The sequence below is a fragment of the Culex pipiens genome, chromosome 2 (genome assembly GCF_016801865.2).
Source record: "Culex pipiens pallens isolate TS chromosome 2, TS_CPP_V2, whole genome shotgun sequence".
Lineage (NCBI taxonomy): Eukaryota > Metazoa > Arthropoda > Insecta > Diptera > Culicidae > Culex > Culex pipiens.
In genome coordinates, this window is record NC_068938.1 from 101,740,436 (window position 1) to 101,763,134 (window position 22,699).

The 22,699-nt window shown below is 38.5% G+C and overlaps 2 protein-coding genes across 2 annotated transcripts in view; one reads left to right on the forward strand and one right to left on the reverse strand.

Annotated features, from left to right (window-relative positions):
• The first annotated feature begins 158 nt into the window (after positions 1-158).
• On the forward strand, positions 159-9,604 carry LOC120424099 (uncharacterized). Its single transcript, XM_039588112.2, has 6 exons — positions 159-318; positions 3,885-3,994; positions 7,669-7,888; positions 7,950-8,102; positions 8,162-9,019; positions 9,079-9,604. Exons 2-6 carry the CDS (start codon positions 3,909-3,911, stop codon positions 9,304-9,306), a joined length of 1,545 nt encoding a protein of 514 aa, XP_039444046.1. The 5' UTR covers positions 159-318; positions 3,885-3,908; the 3' UTR covers positions 9,307-9,604.
• Positions 9,605-13,141: 3,537 nt separating this feature from the next.
• The window catches only part of LOC120424094 (uncharacterized), a 243,706-nt gene continuing 234,148 nt past the window's right edge, over positions 13,142-22,699 (reverse strand). Inside the window, exon 2 of the mRNA XM_039588107.2 lies at positions 13,142-21,438. Within this exon, the coding sequence (XP_039444041.1) occupies positions 19,555-21,438 (1,884 nt within the window). The 3' untranslated portion in view covers positions 13,142-19,554. The remainder of the gene's footprint in view (positions 21,439-22,699) is intronic.

The window sequence follows — 22,699 nt, forward strand, 5'->3', positions numbered from 1 at the left end:
CGAACTGTGTGTGTATATTTTTGTTGTTCACACAATACGCCACCAATCACACTCGTCATCATCATCATCTGCCATCATCCTGGTGGTGCATCCTTAGTTCAACCGCTTAACCATCCAATGTAGAAAAGCCGGCATTTGCTTTCCTCTGTTCAGCACACATTAGTCCAGAGCTGCTCAGTCGTTCAGTACATCTGTAGTGCTCGATCCGGCAGCATCTCTCTCTCTAGAAAGTGTTCTGTCGTTCTTCGTGCTGAACACCAAGTGAGTCGCGGATTCCAACCTCAAGTCCTAACCGATTTTGGCCCCCAGCGGCACAAGGTTTGTTGGTTTTGTTCTGAAAGATGTTTGGACTTTTTTTGGGTTTTGTTTTCTAAACGATATTTAGTGATAAGTCAAGTGTTTCACTCAAGGGGATGAAATTTGAGAACACTTTTTAGGGATTCTTCTTTACGGGTTTTGGGCTGTAACATGTACCAAGTGCCCATGATGTGTGGTGAACGGTTTCATGTGCACATGACTGTGAGTGGTGTCATATGTTTAGGAGAACAGCATTCGTTGCGCATGCTAACGATGCTCGTTGGTGGGTGATGTGCTTATTCTTGGTGTTTAGTCTGCATTGGTCCAGCGGGCAGAGTGCACGTGTTTTTCTTTGAATGCTCCCGAATTGTGAAGTTAGATAAAACCGTCCTTTGATTTAATACACGTCTATATTATGTGAGTACTCGAAAAGTGATTTGAATTTTAACCGGCGTGGCGCTACCAGTTGAGTTATGCTACCGATTAATGAGCGTCGAGCTGATAACATGGCGCTCCACCGTGATAATCCGTGAACCCGAGTGGACGGAGTTCTTCTCCCTCTTGGGCCAGAAGATTTGCGGTAGTTCCTCTCTTATTATCAGTTTTCGCGTAACCGTCTCGAGTGAGCTGGACTTTGGGAAAAGGTCACGAACGAGAGTAGCACTGGTGCTGTTGGCTATTTACTGTGCGATTCAGGACTATATCAGTCAGCTGGACAACTGTCTACGGTGGAGTAAAGTGATTGTGATTTGATTATGAATTGATGTAAATTAGGCTTTCCAGACTTTTTTTTGGATTTCAATCAATTTTCTATAAGTTTCCGATGCAAAAAGTGCGCTGAAATTTATTAAATGTGTTGCAATGATTATAACGATTCAAAAAATTGCCTTATAGATTTTTAAAATAAAAAATAAGCTTGACCATTAGAAAAGTTAAAAGTGCCATAACTGGGGAAACTTAACTTGCCACCCAGGTTTCGGAGAGTTCCGGGGCACCTACGGAATGGTCAATACTTTATCAAACCAAAAACCAGCTAAACAGGATTCAAACTACAACACATTCAAAATCATTTTCATTTAAGATCATCAGAACTGTTTTTGGACCGATCTGGCCACTTTGAGACCGATTCCAGATACCCCGGTTAAACCAGGAATATGGCCAACCACGCAGTGATTCTAGAATAAATTTTCTTCAGGCAAATTGGGTCATACAAATTTCAGCTTTTTCAATGACCCAATCTCACCCCCTGACCCAATGTCACCCCTGATGACGGTAGTTAGAATTAGTTTTATATGCACTTGATTTTCGCTATTTAAATAACGTATTTTACTAAACAATTGATAGAAACTTGCTTGCTCACTTTCTACTAAGCTATTTATCACTCTATTTCAGTTAAAAACTGTTTTGAGAAGTTGTAATTCAACGTTGAAGTGCTGATACGCCAAAATAAGGTGCACGATGGAGATACATGTTGTTCCCTAATTTTGTTTTAACTGATCATACCATACATGATTTGAAAGATATTGACAAATGAATTGAACTGTTTTGCCGGAATGTTCAAGTTTAATTAAAATATTTTATAACATTTGAAACACTAAGCAAAAATTTATCAAAATTACAAAGCGATACAATTTTTAAAACATTCCATCAATAATTTTTCACAATTGGGGGAAAATAACAAAACTCTACCTTTGAATTTGAAGTTAACAAAAGTAAAAGATTATCATAAAGATTTATAGTGTATTACAATAAATACACGTGAAATTTTAAAAATCATTACTCGCTTTGAACATTCAGATAAAATTTAATTGTAAACAATTTTCTTAGCAACAAATATTCAGATAATTCTCAATTAAATAGCACAATTGATTTTTAAGCATGGTGTATTTTTTCGAGACCTCAAAGATAAAAAATCGGTATGTCTGATATTTGGCACCGTGAAAGCAGGGCTCTTTCCCGACATTTTGCGGGGTATACCGAAATATTTCGTCGGGGGGTCCAGGGCAACTTTTTTGTTGAAGATTATTTTTCAATTTTTGTTGATATCACTCAAATTTCTTATGAATTTGCCTGGGGACTCTAACCAATCATATTTGACTAATATTTGACCTCCAATAAATAAAATTCGAACCAGATTTACCAGATTTCTAGCTTTCTTTAAAATTACCCCAAAATCCAAGCTGGAAACCCCGATACGACCGAAAATAAATCTTTTCTTTGTACAATTAGGCATAAAAATACAACAACATATTGCCCGGATACGAATTTGAGCATCAAACAATGCAAAACATGGATTATTTAATAAATATGCTGTTTATTACCCAATAAAGGTTCTGAAAATTATTTTTTCAATCCTCTGCCACATCACACTATTATATTTTAAAACATTTTAGAATCAATCACATTGTAGAAAACAATTTTCTGAGCAAGTTCCATGAAAAAGTATCAGTTTTGGTTCAATATGAGCAGAGATATGCCCAATTTCCTGAAATAAATAGTGCCTTTCTCCAAAATGTCTTAATTTAATTACCTTTCACATGATTCATGAAATACATATTCATGAAAATTATTCTATAGCATTCATTACAAAACTCAGTAGGCAGTGCCCATCATGTAAAAGGTAATTGAATTAAGAAATTTTGGAGAAAGGCACTATTTATTTCAGGAAATTGGGCATATCTCTGCTCATATTGAACCAAAACTGATTCTATTTTATGAAACTTGCTCAGAAAACTGTTCTCTACAATGTAATTGATTCTAAACTGTTTTAAAATGTAATGGTGTTATGTGGCAGAGGATTGAAAACATAATTTTCGGAGCCTATTGGGTAATAAACAGCTTATTTATTAAATAATCCATGTTTTGCTTTGTTTATTGCTCAAATTCGTATCCCGGCAATGTGTTGCTGTATTTTCATGACAAATTATTTATTTTCGGTCGTATCGGGGTTTCCAGCTTGGATTTTGGGGTAATTTCAAAGAAAGCTAGAAATCTGGGAAATCTGGTTCGATTTTTTTTATTGGATGTCAAATATTAGTCAAATATGGTTGGTCCCCAAGGCACGGATTTTCTGTGACTTTTTCGAACAAATATCCTATAAAATCGAAAAATAATCTTCAAAAAAAAAAAGTTGCTCTAGACCCCCCGACGAAATATTTAGGTATACCTCGCAAAATGCCGGGAAGGAGCCCTTCTTTCACGGTGCCAAATATCAGACATACTGAATTTTTTATCATTAGTTTGTTCTAAAAAGCACAACGTGATAAGATTTATTAAACGTCTTTAAACGCGTTGCATCCACCAAAAGTACTACCGTCATCTTAGGCGAACGGGACAGCTGTTTTAGCCTTGTTCATACAATATTTGGATATTTTTTATTGGTTTCAAATAGACAGACACGGATGAACAATAATAGTCTTGATTCGCCACAAATGACGGTATTTTGTTTTGTCTTTCTCACTGAAGAATGATGAAGAATTTTTTTAAGTAGGCAAATAATTTTCCATAGAATAACAAAATAGTTGAATAATATTATTATATTGTATTTCCACAATATTTTTTTATTTTTTCCTAATTTTTATTTCCAGCACACATTGCCTTGCAACGGCAACATGGCTGCCAAATCGAGCTTATTTCTGCTGGCGATAGTCAGCGCGATGGCATCACTGGTACTCGCCCAACAGAAAGTGGACGTAACGTAAGTAAATTTAAATTTAGTGAAACTATACGACTTTTTCAACTTAAACTTTAAAGTACTGTTTGTGAGACTGTTTTAGATTGAATGTTATGATACGGAAATAATTCCAAGAAATCAGCTCAATGGATTAACTTTGTTTAGTTAATGACATAAGCACTCGACTTAAAACAAAGTTAGCAAGCAACCCCAGTGAACAAAGTGCAGTTTAGCCGGGATTCTAAGCGTCTGTACGAAACAGTTAAATCCTTTATTCTTCCGAAAAACGTGCCTCCACTTGACTGCTATTTGTGTACAAAAGTACGGTCCATCCGAGCATCCGAGAGACGTGATGCATTCGACCAGAACCAGCTCTGAAGAGTGCAGCTTCTGAAAACGCACTTGACTGCAGTTTGACGGGCTGGTGTGGTTCGAGATTGTGGGGGTCGGCTCCAATAAGTGTCATATAGGCGCGCGGGCAACTTGAACAAATCACTCATAAATCATCATCTATGGCACTCGACTAAATATTTAGTCGGACGAATGGTCGGCTGGTCGGTCCGGGTTGGATGGTTTAGAATAACGACGTCGCTCGGTTTGTTCGAGTGGCACATGCGCCAAACACATGTTGCATCCGTCACAAAGTGAGAAAAGTGCCACAATTTCGTTCGGGAAAGAAGATCCATCATGCAACAAGAGCAGCAGCAAATGCAAGCAGCCAGCATCAATTATGACCAATTAGATCCTCGTCGTAGCTGCCATCGTGTGCTCTCAAATGTTTAATGAGTTCATTGCCATCACGATTCGATGCTGCACGCCATCACCCGAAGATCTCAAAGATCAACATCAGCGTCTCTAAACAGTCACTAAAGGGGCCCTTAAGCCGAATGCCAGTTGTGGATAATTTAATTATGGTGCAAGGATTTTCGTTTGAAATCGAGGTTATTAACGCGGATGCATTTCGTCTCACAGTTGAGGGTCATTTAATTTTTCAAGTGCAACAACCTTAACATGTGGCGCGAGAGGAAAACATACTGTTGATGTATAAAATTCCAACTTTGGTAACGAAACGTCGTGGATTTAAATTCTGAAGTTTTATTTTTGAAAAGGTTCAAAAAACGAATCTTTATTTTTTTTTCTCCTTGGGTATTTTTGTATACCCCTTGACCCAAAGCGGTTTCAAAAACACCCAAAAAGCAAAAAAAAAAAAAAAATCAAAATCCAAAAAGTGACATTGTACTGAGCAAAATTAATTTTATCATTGTTCGTATCGTTGTTGGTAGGGTATTTTAACCAATAGTGGAAAACCTAAGTAGAGCCAACGAGCTTTTTTCACAAGTTTTCAATATTTTAAGCACTAACCTTTTGTACAGAACAATGAAATCTGAATTCTGACTATTTTTTAAATCAATTACTTACTTCTATGCTGCAAAACAGCCATTTGTAAAAAAAAGTTTTTTTTTGCCAATTATGGACCCCCTTTTCTTATAGTGGACTCGGGATTTTGCTAAATATTCATTGTAAAAATGTATGTTTTGTTAACAAATATGGCTTAAAACAGCATAAAAAGCTAACAATCTTTTAAACTCGTTTTTTCCAAAAATGATCAAAGAAAACGTGTCAAACACCACTGTAAACGTATAACGAATAAAAAAAAAGTAATTTTGATGCAAATTTGTCCATATCAATAAGTTAAATAGTACACCGAAACGAAACAATAGATTTGTTTACAGTTGTTGATAAAACCATGCGTTTTTAAATAAAAAAAAGTTTTGTTATTGATTTATTATTAGAAAACATTATTTCAAACAACAAACTTTTATTTTAAACATCATCATAACATTTCAAATATCAATTATAAGTACAACAAACTATAGTTTAGATTAATTGTAAATCCTCACGGTTTCAGCAACTTTGGTACTATTAACAGTTATAAACAGTTATATTAATACTCATGATTGGAAAAATTTGCAATTAAGAAGATTAAAACAAGCATTTATTGTATGTTTGAGAAAAACTTTTTCTCAAATAGGGGAACAGCATCTAATTCCAGCGTGCCTCTAATGTTACCATATCAGCACTTTGATATTCGATTACAGCTCATTAAAAGCGTTTTCAACTGAAATCGAGTGATAAATAGCTCAATAAGAAGTGAGCAAGCAAGTTTCTATCAAAAGTTGTGCAAAATTAGTTGTTTAACCCTTTCAGGCATGAATTTTCAAAAAAAAAAAAAAAATTTGAAATGATGATGGGAAAACGATTCTTATGACCATACGAAAATTATAGGCTACTTTAAAAAAAAAAAGATTTTTGGGTAATAAATGACCCATCAGGCCAGAAAGGGTTAAATAGTTAAAATCAGCAAATTTGATGGAGTTAAGGGTGCACAGCAACGAAGGAAGTTGTTGTCTTCTTATTGAAAAAATGTCAAACTCACGCACCCAATCCTGCAACAAAGTGATTGTAAAAATAATCAAACTTTGTTGTGAATTACTTTGTGGACAGTATATTAGACGACGAATAAAAAATTATATCGATAGTACCCGTAGTTTTGAAGATACTAAAATGTCTGTAACAAAAATCTGGGTGCAAAAGCTCTGGTTGATGTGCACCGTTAAACATGCGAGATTTTCCCCTACACAGTTTTCTTAATTTTTGTAAGTTAAAATAAGGGTCCACTGTTGAAAAAGTATTTTCGTTTCGCAAGGATTTTCGTTGTCCTATATTGGACCCCCTTAATTTTGCCCGAAATTTAGCAGTTCCTGGTTTTATTTTAGTGAAGTTCCTTAAAATAACATTATTTTGACTTACTGAAATTAAATAATCAGTCAAAAAACGATTGGATTGTCAATTCATGAAAAAGAAAAAAGTTTTCTTGTGAAAATGTGATTAAAAAAATGACTTTCGCCGTCCATGATGCAGTGTTGAATTGTAAAAGATTGGTTAGAATTTAATTCATCTCAAGCTTTTACATTTTTCAGATGTATGGGAACATTCATGATCAATTCATGATCATGTCAACTATAGTAATAGGGGCAGATGGACAGAATGATCCACCCTCGGTTTTGAGCTGGAGTGATTCCAATCACTCTTCAGCGAAATGGCTTGTTATCTAAGGCGTCCATTTTGCCCTCAGTCTGCAAAAATGCTATGGTTGTCTTTGTCTAACAATAAATCTAAAACAAATCTAGTGTTTTTTTGAAAAGGTCCTATAAGCTATTGTGTTTCATATGTTTATAGAACCTGATCAAAAAAAGTCTAGAAATGTAAAACATCGACTTCTGACCACTGTTCAGTCACAAAGCTGGGGTGGCCGAAATAGTTAAGTCATTGAGATAGTCTGCTAGAAGTCTCTGGTTTGATTACCGTAGTCGACACCTGTTGTTTTTTTTGTTTTAGACGGGTGAACTTGTTTTTGGAAATGAACTCGAGAGCATAATTCTCTCGATCATTTCGAGCTTTATTCTCTGTCCGTAAATGGTACCATAATTCTGTCTTTTCGAGGCCATGGTTCTCTCGGACGATTGCTGCCCCGACTGGGCGAATGCACCAGCAGCGCTCGCCATGTTAGAATACAGATCTCGAGTGGATTGAGAGGAAACGTTACCTCGCAGGATGCTCGAATTTCATTTTTGTGATTTCTATGTTCACCGGTTCAGACACAATGAAACTCATGACTCCCTCATTCTGCTTTCCAGAAACCAGGAAATCCGCGATGCCATCCTGTCGCTGGTGCACTCGTACAACCTGCTGGACAACAAGCTGGAGCGGCACGAGCAGCGCGAGCGCTCCCTCGGCGAACAGGTCAAAAAGGGGCTGATCACGCTGCAGAAGAACCAACGGATATTTGAACCGCTAAAGGGCACCATCACGCGGCTGGAGGAACGCGTCGGCAGCATCGAAACGGCTCTGCTTAGCGTGAGTTTGGGGAGGGGGATTGGGGGGAGAATGAGGTTTTGATGGTCGGTTTCGGTTACAGCAAGACGAGAAGAACACCATGCAGCAGATGAAGCTGAGCGAAACGCTCGAGGGCGTGCTGAGCTGGTTGACGGAGAATGCGCACACGCTGGAGGCTAGAGCGAGACCGGCCGATGAAGACGGAAGCTTGGCTGCCAAGATTGAGGAATTGACGGTAGGGTTGAATGATCGTGGTTTATCTCGACTTGTGATAATGATTTTTGACGTTTTCAGCACGTGAGTCGCGATCTGATCAACCACGTGGAGAAGCTCACCAAGCGTGAGTTTGGTTCATCGGACGAGATCGTCGGTAAGATCGAAGAGCGGCTTTCGTCGTACTACAACAATCCGGTGGTGATCCCCGCCAACACTGACTTTGAGGAGAAGGTCATCAAGAAGCTGGACTCGATCGAGAACATTGCTCAGGAGACGCGAACGACTGCGGTGGCTGCTCCAGCGGCCGGGTCAACGCTCGATAAGGAGTTCGTCCATGGACTGGTCAACGAAACGCTAGAAGCCATCGAGGATATGCGACTGGAAGTGTTGACGGCTTCCGATAAGAGCTTCTCAAAGACGGCGACCCGCATCAAGGAGAACAACGAAGGGCTGCAGGCTTCGGTCAACGAGATCTTGAAGACGCTATCGGAGGAGATTGTCGACTCGGAAGCATTCTTCTCTGCCACCAAGAAGGACATTGGTTCACTGAAGGATGAGATTGCTGCACTGAGCCGGCTGGAGAAATTCCTGCTGCAGACGGGTGAAAATGTGCTGGACGCCAAACGTGGCATCGATTACGGCATCCACCAAATTCTGCGCGAAGTTACCGACGTAGTCAAGGCCAACTCCAAGGAGCTCAACTCAACGGTTACGAAGCGTTTCGACGAAATCGGTGCCACAATCCTGGACAACCACAACGGAGCACTGAGCAACCTTAGCTCAAAGATCGAAACGGAAATCAGCCAGGTTTGGCGCCAGATCGGCATCATGTACCAGGAGATCTCTTCCAGCAAGCAAGCCCTGGATAGGCTGCAGCAACAGACGGAATCGTACGTCAACGGCACTCTGACTACGATGGACAGTATGGAAGGAAAGGTAAGACCGCACTACATCATACAAATGCCCAAACCCTCACCAATTTCTCCCTATTCCAGGTCTCCCTGATTACCGGTCGCATGTCCGAGGTGGACTCCAACCTGAACTACCTTCTCGGTCGTCTTTCGCTGGTGACGCAAGAGTTCAACATGATCAAGGTGGGTCTGGGCAAAGCACTAGACGAGATAAAGAGTAGCTTCAAGGAGGTGGAGAACCAGGTCAAAGGTCCCGGCCCGCACAGGATCTCCTCGGAAGAGGTTGACGACGGGGTGAACCAGGAAGCGTAGAGGGCCGTAGCTTGGAGCTGAACGAATGAATTTACTTTCTCTATCGCCGTCGAAGGTGCGAACGCGCGCGCCGTTGAACCAAAGAAGAGCATTAGAGGTGTTGGCGCTTGCGAGGCGGTGGTAGAAGTTTGTGTGCTTAAATATTTAAGTGGTGAAATACTTATAGACTTTTTTCAGTTTTGAAGATAATTGGGGAGAAGTATAAGGTTTTTGATAACGATATCATTTATGTATACTTCCTTCCTTTTGAACTAAGCTTTTATTATGCCAATTCATGTAATTATTAATGACAAATAAAGTATTCGAAAAAGAGAACTTATTTTTATATGTCATGTCCCATATGATAAGAGGAGGATGAGATGCGGTTCGCTTCTTCTACATATTGCATGCAATATCTGGATTGTATGCAAGTGTGACAAGCTGCCCTAATTTTTCATACAAAATTTAGAGAAAAACTATTCGGCCCTGTTTAAATAATTTTGAAAAAATCAAGGTGAACGTGTTTCTGGGGCCTGCGTAGCCATTTTTGTAGTGTTTTTTTTGCTATGTTCAATGAAACTGTGAATGCTGTAAAAATAAGTGGATAAAAAACAGAATAATTTATCGCGCAATAGCAAGAGCGAAACCTATTGAAACTCAAAAACGAACATTACAGTAGTTCTTGTACATTTGATACGAAAAGGATTTGGTCCTATTTTAATCCAATTCGCTATTTTATAAAAGCTTTTTGGAAAAGCCAACTATTATTTGGCTGTTTATTTCATGAGTTTTGTTGGTAACACTTTGTAGAAACTGTTATCAAATGTGATAGGAGAGAAATTTAAATTCGAATTTTACTTTTTACGTGTTTTTGAAACCGCCTTTTTATGTATTTTATGAAAATATCAAAATTCCATCCATTGAAACTCCCATCGAAAAGAAAATTGGCTCATGTCAATCCACATTTAAGGTGAGATTTTCCCTTTAATTAAATTTCAACCAAGGAAGTGAAGTTACCTCTTTAAAATTTAAATTTTACAAAAAATGCAAACTGTTTTGTATTTGTCAGAAAAAAAATCTTTACCAATTCAGACAGCAGTTTCCTATAGTCATAACCCCTCCTCGAATTGCGTAAATATTTGTTCTTGAGGGTAATTTTGATCTATGATCACGAATTCGAGGTCAATTTTCGATATATCGGGACGGAGCTTCCTCCCTCCTTCCGATCCCTTGTATTTTTTAACATTTTAAGAAATACGTGTTTTCAAGAATGTGCGAACTGGAATGGTGATGATATGGTGTCAAAGGGTGTAAAAGTTTCAAAAAAAAAAACTATTATTTAAATTTACAAAAATTTCTTTTACCCTCTGTCATTTGTCGTTCTAAACTAAAAAAATAAAAACTAAAAGCATGCTGAACATTAGAAAAGGTCTAAAAATAGAAAATTTTCCTAATTTCAAAGTTTAAGCCAGATGTAAAATTTTTGAAATATTTTCATTGAAAAGATCAGAAAAAATCGCAAAAGTTTCATTTCTTAACATTGAAAATCGGACCAACAGCTCAGTTGAAAATTACAGGCTAATCAGATGACACTTGGAGAATTTGTTTTCATCAATTCGAATTCTTTGTGATGCTGTATTTGAGAAATATAACTTGTAGGAAATATTCTTAGCTCTGGAATGGAAATGGAAAAGTACGATTTTTGGAAATTAACTTTAAGTAATAACATTTTTTTCCGAAAAGTAACCTAACCTAACCTGCAACTTTGCCGAAAACACCAACTCGATCAGGAAATCCCTTCTCAAGATAAAGATTTTCCTACATTTACATACCCATTTTGTACGATCATCCCCCAAAATTTTATAAAGACTTGTAAAGAAAAACTAATTATGTAAAATGGCTCCATTTGACATAGGGAATGCGAAATCATAGAGAACTACTCAGAATCGAGATACCGTAATCTGGGGTGAATCGGGACTACAGTCTGAATAGGGACAGCAGTTTCTAGAGCACTTAAAGCTGTTAAATTTGGAAATGGATGTACACATTTTGTTGGCCTGAGTCTGTTCTAACCAAAACCAACCAGAAAAATCAAAATATTGTGCTCCAACATGGTTAAAACTGCTATCCCAATTCACCCCATGTGTCCCGACTGACCCCAGTTTACGGTACAGACTTTAGAGCATATTAAAAGCTTAGTGTTTTAAAGAAATTCAAGAACTTTAAAATTCCTGAAGTGTAGAATATATGTTTGAAAAGTTTTGTTAAGAGCGAATTTTTCACCAATGTGTAACAGGTCGTATCGAGGTGCTCCGATTTGGATGAAACTTCCAGCGTTTGTTTGTCTATACATAAGATGAACTCATGCCAAATATGAGCCCTCTACGACACAGGGAAGTGGGGTAAAACGGGTTTTGAAGTTTGAGGTCGAAAAAACATAAAAAATCTTAAAATTGCTCGCATTTCCGTAAAACTTTACCAATTCCAACTCTCTTAGATGCATTCGAAAGTTCTTTTAAAGCCCTTTAAAATGTGCCATAGACATCCAGGATTGGTTTGACTTTTTCTCTTAGCTTTTGCAAATTACTGTCAAAAATGGATTTTTTTAAAACCTTAATATCTTTTTGCAACAGCCTCCAACACCCGTACTCCCATAGGTCAAAAGATAGGTAATTTCTTGCACTATAAGCCTATGGTATTAACTTTTTGACCAATCGCAGTTTTTCTCATAGTTTTTAGGTTTTTTTATAACAAACATTTTACAACGTTAGTTTTTCCCCTGTAGGCCGCCATAGCGGCACTTTTTGGTCTCAATTTTATCATATTCGGAATCCTCGGACAATTTCACGTAAGTTAGAAGTATTGGAGTTGTGAATTTGATTGGAAAAATTGCCATTTAGAATGAATTAAAATATTTTTTAACAATTTGTCGGATTAGGGGTGAAACGGGTATTCGCCTACTTAATACAGCATTTGACGTATTGATCACAGGGTAAATAAGATCTATTTCTTTTTCCAAAAATGTTTTATTTAATTATTTTTTAAATCAAAATTACAACTCCAATACTTCTAACTTACGTGAAATTGTCCGACGATTCCGAATACGACAAAATTGAGACCAAAAAGTCCGTCTTCTTGGCCTACAGGGCAAAAACTAACGTTGTAAAATGTTTGTTATAGAAAAATTGAAAAACTATGAGAAAAACTGCGATTGGCCAAAAAGTTAATACCATAGGCTTATAGTGCATGAAATTACCTATCTTTTGACCTATGGGAGTATGGGTGTTGGAGGCTGTTGGAAAAAGATATTAAGGTTTTTAAAAAATCCATTTTTGACAGTAATTTGCAAAAGCTAAGAGAAAAAGTCAAACCAATCCTGGATGTCTATGGCACATTTTAAAGGGCTTTGAAAGACCTTTCGAATGCATCTAAGAGAGTTGTAATTGATGAAGTTTTACGGAAATGCGAGCAATTTTAAGATTTTTTATGTTTTTTCGACCTCAAACTTCAAAGCCCGTTTTACCCCACTTCCCTTTGTCGTAGAGGGCTCATATTTGGCATGAGTTCATCTTATGTATAGACAAACAAACGCTGAAAGTTTCATCCAAATCGGAGCACCTCGATACGACCTCTAGAACAAACCGAGCAATATTTACAAATACTGCTTCTTAATGTGTAGAAAGCAAAAGCAATATCTACAAGAGTGTTTAGGTCATTTTATTTGCAATCGATCATTTGGAGTATTGTAAAATAAATTATTTATTGTAAATTTTAGCTGGTGAACATTTTTTATAAGAACATCGCAGGGATGACATTATGTCTTAGGAAATTTCGGATTCAAACAACTTAAACCATCTTTTCAATAATCATTTTTATAATTCATTTATTTTCTGGGTTTTTAAATTATTTTCATAATGATTTTAGCATTTCTTTCTTACTTGTGGTTTGTTTTTGCTCCTACCATTAATGTTCCGTCAAGGGTACTTTTTTTTCTTCTTCCCTTTATTTGCTGTGTTACTGTATGTCTCATTATCCAGTTTAATCCTTCGCGTCGTTATGCTTCATTACAGTATGTGTGTTTGTGAGTGAGTGTGTTTTGTTTATTAACGTTGGGTTCACTATGTTCATGTGTTTATGTATCCATTGTGGTTTTTTTTCTGTTTATTTTTTATTACTTCTGGTTGTTTGTCTTACTCTGTGTCTGTAGCAGTTAATAAAGTAGTCAATTAATTTTAGTACTTGTTTCATTAATCTACGTTTGTAACTATGCTGTTTGCTGCTAGTCTCAACAGAGCGTTTTGTTTTTGTGTTTTTTGTGTGTGTGGTTGTTTTTGTTGTGTAAGGGTGATTTGCTTCTCCTTTTCCTTTATTTTTCCTCTAATGAAATAGTACGTTAATCTATGTTGGTTGCTTCGTTTTTTTTTCTGTTTCTTTCTTGTTTTTAATTCTGAAGTAAAGTTTGAAACATTGTGTTTTGTTGCTTTATTTTACATGTTTTTACCTCAATGTAGGTGTTTCCTTTCGCTATAATTACTAGATAACATTTAAATGGCAAATTTATACAAATTAAAATTATAAAAAATAAATAAATGGGACCAAGTTGGTTCGACCGTTTCGCCCCCCGGGGGAGTGTCTCCGGTTCCTTGTCCCCACGCGCGTGTGTGTGTGTGTTTGTATGTGTTTGTTTCTATCGCGTCTCGCAGACAATGCTGAGTTTACCGAACCAAGTGTTGCACTTGATTCCTACCCTAAGTTTGTTTTGTTTTAGTTAAATTAGTTGACTTTTGTTGTTCTTGTTGTTCTCCTGTTGTTGTTGATGTTGTTTTATTTGCTGTTGATGTTAGACACTTATAAACGAGATTCTTAAGGGCAACTTATTACTGTGAGTAGGCCTAACGCAAGAGTATGAAATTCGTATGTAAAATGTAAACTAAACGCGTAAACTAAACTCTAGAGTAGTTCCTTTTTTGAAAAGCACAGCCAAAATAAAAGTTATTAAAATTATAACACACTGTTTTCATGCTCTCGCTTACTGTTTGTGTTTGCTTTGTTTTGTTTATTTTTTTCTTGTTTTTTTTTTTCGTTATGAGTTTTACGTACTTTTCTTCACCTTCACATATTTTGCCACTTTTAGCAGCAACAATATTAGTTTCTACTCGTTTTTTCTTCTTGTTTCTGTTATTCATAGGTTTCTCTATCTTTTAAATTGTGGCGTTATCGAACTAGTTTAAATTTACTTGTATGTTTTTGCTTCCGTCTTCTCGTCTATTTTATATGCACTGACTGTGTGGTTTTTAAAATTTGTAGAAATATATTGGTATTTTCGTAAAGTAGTAGAATTTGTCTGACTTTTGATTTCCTTCTCATATTCTTGTTGGTTGTAGTTTGTAGTATTGTTTTATTTATGTTGTTTTTTGTAGATAAACAGTTATCAAATTGATTTTGTATGCGTGTGTGTGTTCTTTTTGCTTTAACTTTTCAATCCAGACAGGAAGAGTGTCAGGTTTATGAGAGTGTATTTCTTTTTAACTTGTTTCCTATGTTCATATGATTTTGTTTAGTATGGTATGAAACGAAAGAAGAAGTAACTATTAGCTGCTATTAAATTCGATTTCTATAAACAGTTGTTTTTCTTTTTACAGTGGATGAATGTTTTGCTCCTCTCTTCCTGCTTGGTGAGACTGCACCAAATTTCAGTTCTATACAGATTTGTGTTTTTAAAAAATGTTCAGAAACGTCAATCAGTTAAAGTTTCATTCGATTTTCAACATCTACAAAAAGTGCCGATTATTTGTTTTTTTTTACTGTGAATTATTTCAAAAATATAGAGCTTTTATTCTGGTTTTGCGTCGATTCAAATTATTGCAAGCTATGCAGAAGATTGACGTTTTGGCAATCGAAACGGGGTCCGTTTTGTTCATTTCATTTTCCTCTAGAAAGGCGATAAATTACTAACGGGAGATTGTCGTTAGCGGTCAACGTGCGCTCAATTGTCCTAAAAATATTATTAACTTTCTCTCTGTACCTTTATTTTTGTTGTTTTCTTCAGTATGTAACATGTAATTTTCACCTATAATGACGTACATTTTACGTTTATTGTATGAAAATACGTTTTCGCATTAACTTGTTTGTGTGTGTGTCTGTATTTATCAAGTGTGAGTGTGTATGTATGTATGTGTGTATCTTTTTCTTTTTCTCGTGTCGACAAAATATATGCTCGATTAGGTGAATAAAGCGTATTTACTAATTTGTACTTCTTTTTTCTCATCAGGAGTCTTCAGGAGTAATCGACTACGAAACAATAGAGGGCAACCCTTTCGTGGCCGGAACAATTCAGCGACCAGCAGCGATTTTTAACGTCACTTTTTTTTCCGAAAGAATCACGAAAGAGCTGTTTGCTCTCGACCCGGTGAAAATATGAAAATAGTATATGCTTAAAGTTAAAATTGCTTTCGTCTTGTTATGCCATTTGATTTTTTGCGTTGGTATTTTGTTTGTTCTTCTCGGTGCAGAAAGTTACTGTTTGGGATTGGCTGACAATAGTCGTGGTATCAATTTTTTGTTAACTTGTGAAAGAGGTATCACACTACATCATACCCCGATGGTTTGACACCGATTGTTGTCAAACGAACGGGGTCACTTTTTAGTCTTTAAGTTTGTCACCCCTTTTACACGGAGTTCACATACACTAGGTACCAAAGGTTTGGTTTGAAAGTGTACGTGAGCGTCGTGTAAAAAGTGACAGTTCGTCACTTTTTAGTTTGACTTTGTCAAACCAACGGGGTACAAACTAAAAAGTGTCAAACGAAAGAGTGACCAACCACCGGGGGTTGAGTGTACTATTTGTGTTTTACAGTTTGCCTGCCAATCAAACTTGTTTGTAAAATCCAGGGGTTTGGAGCCGGAGTCGATGGAGCGAAGCACTTTTGAGGTCCCGGAATAGGTGTTGGAGTCGCTTAATCTTTAGAAGTTGGAGTCGGAGTTGATGTCGGCTAATTTTTAACAACTTTGTACTGGAGTATTCGATCTAGTTGGAGTCGAGTTTTTTTTTTGAGAGATTGAGTCGGAGTCGGAGTCGCTAAATCTTCAGAAATTTTGCATTTTGCCTTGTTCACGAGTTTGCCAAACACCAGTTTGACAGGCAGTCACACTGCCAAACATTTATTGTCTAGGCTGTCAAACAAAGCTTGATGTAGTGTAATACCTCCTTAAACCTAATGGTAACGTCATAGGCTCGCATCCAATTTATGTAGTCAAGCCCTTTAATGTTTCAAAATACCACCATTATTTGCGATACCCTATTCAGCAACTTCCCCACCGTGGCGCTGTTGGTGAACACTTGCTTTAGAATTTTAATCATCCATAGTGTTTGTTCTTTAAAAAAACAAAACAAATAAATTTTATATACCATTATCAGTAGTTGCACATTTTCACAATTTTGTCTTCTTAAGAAAGCAAAAGTTTTCGCTTTTCCCTTCGATAAGAATAATTTCCTAAAAAAATACACTAAGCTCCTCTGATGGCAAAAGAAACCTGTTAATCTCACCATGTTTTATTCTGAATATCGTTCTTTTTTTGTTTACATATGTTTGCCGTTTTGCTCATAAAAACACGAAATATCTAAATCATTGCGTTATTCTTGCATTGTGTATATGTGAACAGAAAATACAAATATTTGCAGTGTAATTTTCGACATTTTTAAAAGTGTTGCATCGTGGGCAGTTGAGGAAAAAAGATAAGAAAAAATCATTGTAAAATTGTTGGTCTATTTCCATACTTGAAGAATTTGAGAAACTCTTTGCTCTGCAAGTCTCGTTTTTTCAATGTGCAGTTTTATTCTCTCTCGCAAAAGTTCTGCAAAGCAGAGCGAGAGAGCGTGTTGGAAAAGAAGGAAAGAGAGAGTAATGAGCTTCTCTCCCAGAGCAAACAAAATAGCACTGCAAGCAATCTCGCGCGTGTAAGTTTGTTTACAAAATCCACACCCATACATAGACAGAGTAGCTAAATTCGAGTGTCAAAATCAGCAGCTGATTTTGACACTTCGAATAGAGCTGGTCGAGTTGGCTTTCAAGCTCTGGAAATGCTTCAAGTGCGTTAATAGACCCAACAGTGGACCGAAATCGCTTCCAAAACCAGCAAACTTCCGAACATTTTTTTTGTTTGATTGATTGTGAGTGAGTGACGATAGTTTGTGTGCATGAACCGGTTGCAAAAATTTGAATCGCAGCAGTGCCAAATGTTTTTTCATTTAATTTTTTATTCAGGTAATTTTGATCGCTAATTTTGATAGGATTTATAATTTTGTTTTATTTTTGGTTTTTTTCTAAAAGAAGGAGAAACAGAGCAGTGTGTGGTTTGTTTTGTTTTGTTTAAAAATTATAGAACTAAACGACTAACAGTACGGTATAAAATTGCATTTTGTGGTTTATTCTTCTAGTGCATGTTTTTATCGAAAGAAATCAAAATCACAAAAGAACAGCAGTGTTTTTTTGTTTTGTTTGACTAAACCATACAAGTAATACCCAAAAAAAAAAAAAAAAACATTTGTATAGTACGCCTTCGCGTACGAGGATAAATAAATAAATAGAAAAGTTCAATATCATATTTGTGGCCTGATCAAAAAACAACTTAAAAAGGAAAAGAAATAAGACTTACTACAGTTAAGGATGTCTCGCTGAAGTCGGTCGGTTGGTCTTTTTTGAAAAGAGAACCGTGATGGCGGTTTTGAGAGTACTTTCTCACTTTCTCGAAGACTAAATTAGTTAGGGTAGTCGACAAACGTTGTTAGTTATGCTTTTTTTTGTTACTAAGGAGTACGAGCGCCGTTTGATTTTAGAAACCAAGCGCAATTTTTTTTAAGTGAACACTTTTTTGAAAAGTTTTTCATCTCTTTGCTTTGTTTTTATTGGTTTTGTTTGCAAGTGTGTTTGTTATTCTGGCTTAAACTCAGCTAAAAAGAGGATTTTGAATGCCTCCCATTTGTGTGGCAAAAATATTAAGGACTCGAAAGAAAATTCCGTTGGTAAAATCAACAGAAATCGTTTTGTGTGAGGGGTTTTGTATTTTTAACACAAAAACATTTTAGTACTTAGCTAGTTATTACCGACTGTACAATTACAATTACAATTACGTGTGTTTGTGTGTGTGCTTGAGTGTCTCTGTGAGTGTTTGTGGTTTTAAGGATGAACTGACTTCTAAAAAGAAAGAAAAATGTTTTTTTTTGTCGAAAACAGAACACAAAAACTTGTAAAGTATGGAGGTAAGTTACACTTTGTTTACAGCTTATTTACAAGAGGGGGGCTATTATTTTATAGAACCATGGGTGTGTGTGTGTTTGAACAAGGTTTAAATCTTTATACAAGTCACTACGCAAGATGGTTGGTGTGTTTTGAGAACCACTTAGTGGTTAAAATTATCTTTTTTTCTTTTTCACCTCCTGCGTTTTTTTGCTCTATCTTTTCTCGCTAGTAATTTTCGATTTGATTTTTTTTCTTGTTTATTCGCTGCTTAGTACGAGTGGACTAAAGGTTTTATTCTTCGCATGCATCTTTCTTGCTCAAAGTTTTACTTAGAGTCTCTTGAGTGGAATTTTGTTTCGCATTGAATCTGCTTTGACTGCGCGAACGCAACTTATTCGTAGTAAATTATTGGTTTCAATTGATTTTCCGAAACAATTTCTATATCAGCATTTTATTCTTGTTTTAGTTGGCGCAATCTAAACCTAATGGTTTCTTACTTTTGTTGAGTTTGTGTGTGTATTATTTTTTCGCTTAAAAGTAGAACAAACAGAAATTATTTGGTGGGAAAATATCGACAATGAAGCTTGAAAAATCTAATAATTACAATGCACGTGGCCAATTTTTGCAGTGGACTGAAGTACAGCGCGTTGCGCCACGCGCCGGCAGATGGACATCTTCTCATTTTCTTCTCTCTCTGCGACAGAATCGCATTTTTGTTCTCTTTCTCTGTGAACCCTTCAGCAAAATTGAGAAGAAATTTCTCTCTTTTATCAAATGACATTACTCTCAGAGAGAATCGCATTTCAGTAAACATGAGAGAGTGCTTGCCCCTCTCTCTTTCTCTCCGTTTCTACAACTTTGTCGTAGAACTTTTACTCAAAAATGAGATTTCAGTGAAGATGTCCACCCGCGCACGTGGCCCAACTGCCTAGTACGGATCTTGGCTCCCGACCGGCGGAAAGATGCTGCCCCCAGAAAGCGCAGCGCCCTGTCCCCTGTTTCCTTCTCAGCAAAGGTAGATGATCAACTATCAGTTACCGGAACTCTTGGCCGCCGGCTCCTTGCTCGACGGTTGACTCTTGCCGGTCAGGCCATTCTCCAGTACTGGGGCGGAAGTGTTGGACGCCGTCGAGGCCGACGACGGGGGTCGTGAGGGGGGCCTGGGCGACGTTATGACGCCGTTGGCAGCACCTCCGTTGGTCGTTGGCGAAGCGGCGATCGGGTGGTGCGTTGGCGGAGGTGGTTTGTCATCGTGCTCGTGGCTGGTTTGGAGCGGATCCACCGGAAGTTTGAGATTGCTGGCGGCGGTGATTGACAGACTGACCGGAAGCGACATGACCGGAGGTGGTGGTAGCGGGGGCGGTGGCGACTGCAGCATGAGCACAGAGTCGTCGGGACTGCGACGGAGGGATTTCTTCAGCGGTTTCATGATCACCTCGGACTTTTCCGGGAAGCTGTTCCGTCGTTCGATCTTTTCGACCGTGATTTGGCTGCTGCTGCTGTTGGAAGCGAGCGAGAGAGGTGAGGGAGGTGTTGAGGACGAGGCGGAAGCTGCGGCGGCGGCGGCCACTGCGACGGCCAGGTCTTGCTGGTGCTGCTGTTGCATCTGCAGTGCGTTCGCTTCCGAGGTGGCATATTTGATCAGCGATCGGTTCAACTCAAGCTGCAGCTGGTGCACTTGCTGTTCGAGGTGTTCTTTGTCGCGCTGAAGGTCGGCGATTATGTCCTCTCGGTGTGCGTGGTCCTTTAGTAGCCTAAGGTGCTCGTTCCGAAGTTGTGTCGTTTCCTGGATGACCAGTTTCAGGATGTGCAAGATCTGATCTCGCGTTTCGTGTGCGACGTCCTTCATAAGTTCGGCGATGATTTCCAGCGGAGCCATCGAGTTATTGCTGCTGTCCGGTTCGCCAGCGAGACTGTCGTCGTCAGTGTCGGTGGACAGCTCGAACTCGGGATTGCCGGCGATGGGCGCACCCGGCGCTACGATTGGTCCACCACCATTTTTCAGGATAACAGCCGCCTGCGGGTGAGATCGTTGATGTTGGTGGTGCATTTCTTCGTTGAGCAGAGGCGTCCGACGCGGTGACGGTGGACTTATCTGCTCTTTGATGATCAGCTTTGGTTTGTCCGCGATGCAACCGTTCATGGTGGTGGTGGTCATGTTGACCGGAGGAGGTACAGGTGAAGTGGATGAGGTGATTTCGTTCGATCCCGAGTGCACGTCAGTGACCGGACTGTATGGCATGGGAACGGACTTGATGGTGCCGCCGCCACCTCCGAGCATTGCTGCCGGAGTGCCGAGCGGAGGCAGTGGCGGTGAGGGTGATGAACACGGTGCCAATCGTGGCCCCGGCGACATTTCCTGCGGTGGCGTCGAAGGTCGTTCCTCCTTGATCTTCACGTCGCACTTGATCACCGATCGTATCACGTCACCGGTGGCCGGCGGCGTAGGTGGACTTTCCTGCTTTATCTGCACATCGCACTTGATCACGGACCGATCCTTTGGGTCCGCTGGTAACCGCTCCCGCTCGTTGATCCTCTCCCGTTCCCGCTCCTTGCACAGGATCGTCTTCCGCGGCACGAGGGCCACGTTCGGTTGGAAGCTCCGCTCGAACTTGTCGCTCTCCGAGAGCCGTACGACGCTTTCCGGGTTCTGTAGCACCGGCGGCTCCTGGCTGAGACCGCCCACGACGCCGTTCATGAGTCCGTTGCTCTGGTACACCATGTGCTGGAGCAGGAGCTGCTGCTGGGCGTACTCCTGGCGCCGCTTCTGCGTCCACGGACGAAATGCTGAACTGGGGGCCTGCCGGCTGCACTGGTACAGGGAGGGTTCGTTGGTTAGCTTTGGTTTCTTCAGTGGAATGTCACTCAGTGGTTCGGTCTTGATGGTCACCATGGCGGACTCGTCGTCGATGACCTGCAAGGATAAACGTGGGAAAATGTTAGACTCAAGGTAAGACCTTTGTATGTTGATTATTGTTAGTTGAATGTATGGTACATTTTTTATAATATTCACGTTAACTTGGTAAAATAACACTGAAATTTCATCGATATTCATCAGGCATACTATAGTACCGTAAACTGGGGTCAATCGGGACACATGGGAAGAATTGGGACAGCAGTTTTAACCATGTTGGAGCACAATATTTTGATTTTGCTGGTTGGTTTCGGTTAGAACAGACTCAAACCAACAAAATGTGTACATTCATTTCCAAATTTAAAAGCTTTAAGTGCTCTAAAAACTGCTGTCCCTATTCAGACTGAAGTCCCGATTCGCCCCAGATTACGGTATATATGAAAAAAAATGTCTGTAGACACAAAACAATGATGCTTTTTGGACATTATTATAGTGACAATGCACCATAGTCATGAATAAATTCCTTCGTGGTTCTCAAATTCATGAACACAATTCACGATTACGGGAATTGATTTTTGTCTCCGTGTTAAAAATCAATCCATCCAAATCAATTACCTAATTATACGCAGTAGGTCTGGCCATTAGCATGGTTAATAGTACAGTCCAGCCTCGATTATCCGATGACTCGTTTATCCGAAGTTAAATTATCTGAAGGTTTGTATGGGAACAATCGAATCACGAAAAAAATCAGATTATACCTTAAATCAGGGGTGCCCAAAGTCTTTGAATGGCGGGCCAAATTTGATTTTATAATTTTACAATAATTTTATTTTTAAATCCAGGAAAACTATATATAAAATCGGTATGAAAGTATTTTCCAAAAAAAATTCCTCCAATTTCAATAAATTTGGCGTAAATTTTGTCGGTCACTCAGATACCTACGTTATCCAGATGTCATGAGTCCCTAGAAAATTGGTGCGTTATGACTTGTAAATTAATATGGATTATTTATATTTTTACTATTATTCCACTTTGAGGCTTTGAGTCAAATTTGAAAGTTTTATAACACATTTCCAAAAACGTTTGATGAAAATTTTGAAGGAATTATCTTCAACATGGGCTGTCACAAACCCCAGACAGAATTGATCGAGAACCGATCGAAAAACGTCTTTGTTTACAATTGGCGCTTAGGACCTTTTGACAACAAAGCACGGAGTTTTTTTTTCGGTTTTTATTGAATATCTCAGGACTTGTCTCCGGATTGAAATCGAATTTTGTGGGATCTGTGAAGGTGAAAAGGTGAGGCATTGTGAGTTGCACA

Excerpts from the sequence above, each read along its gene's own strand:
- LOC120424099 (XM_039588112.2), top strand. The coding sequence starts at position 3,909 with ATGGCTGCCAAATCGAGCTTATTTCTGCTGGCGATAGTCAGCGCGATG. Across the intron at positions 7,889-7,949 it reads TCGAAACGGCTCTGCTTAGC|CAAGACGAGAAGAACACCAT; the intron begins GTGAGTTTGGGG and ends TTTCGGTTACAG. Across the intron at positions 8,103-8,161 it reads CCAAGATTGAGGAATTGACG|CACGTGAGTCGCGATCTGAT; the intron begins GTAGGGTTGAAT and ends TGACGTTTTCAG.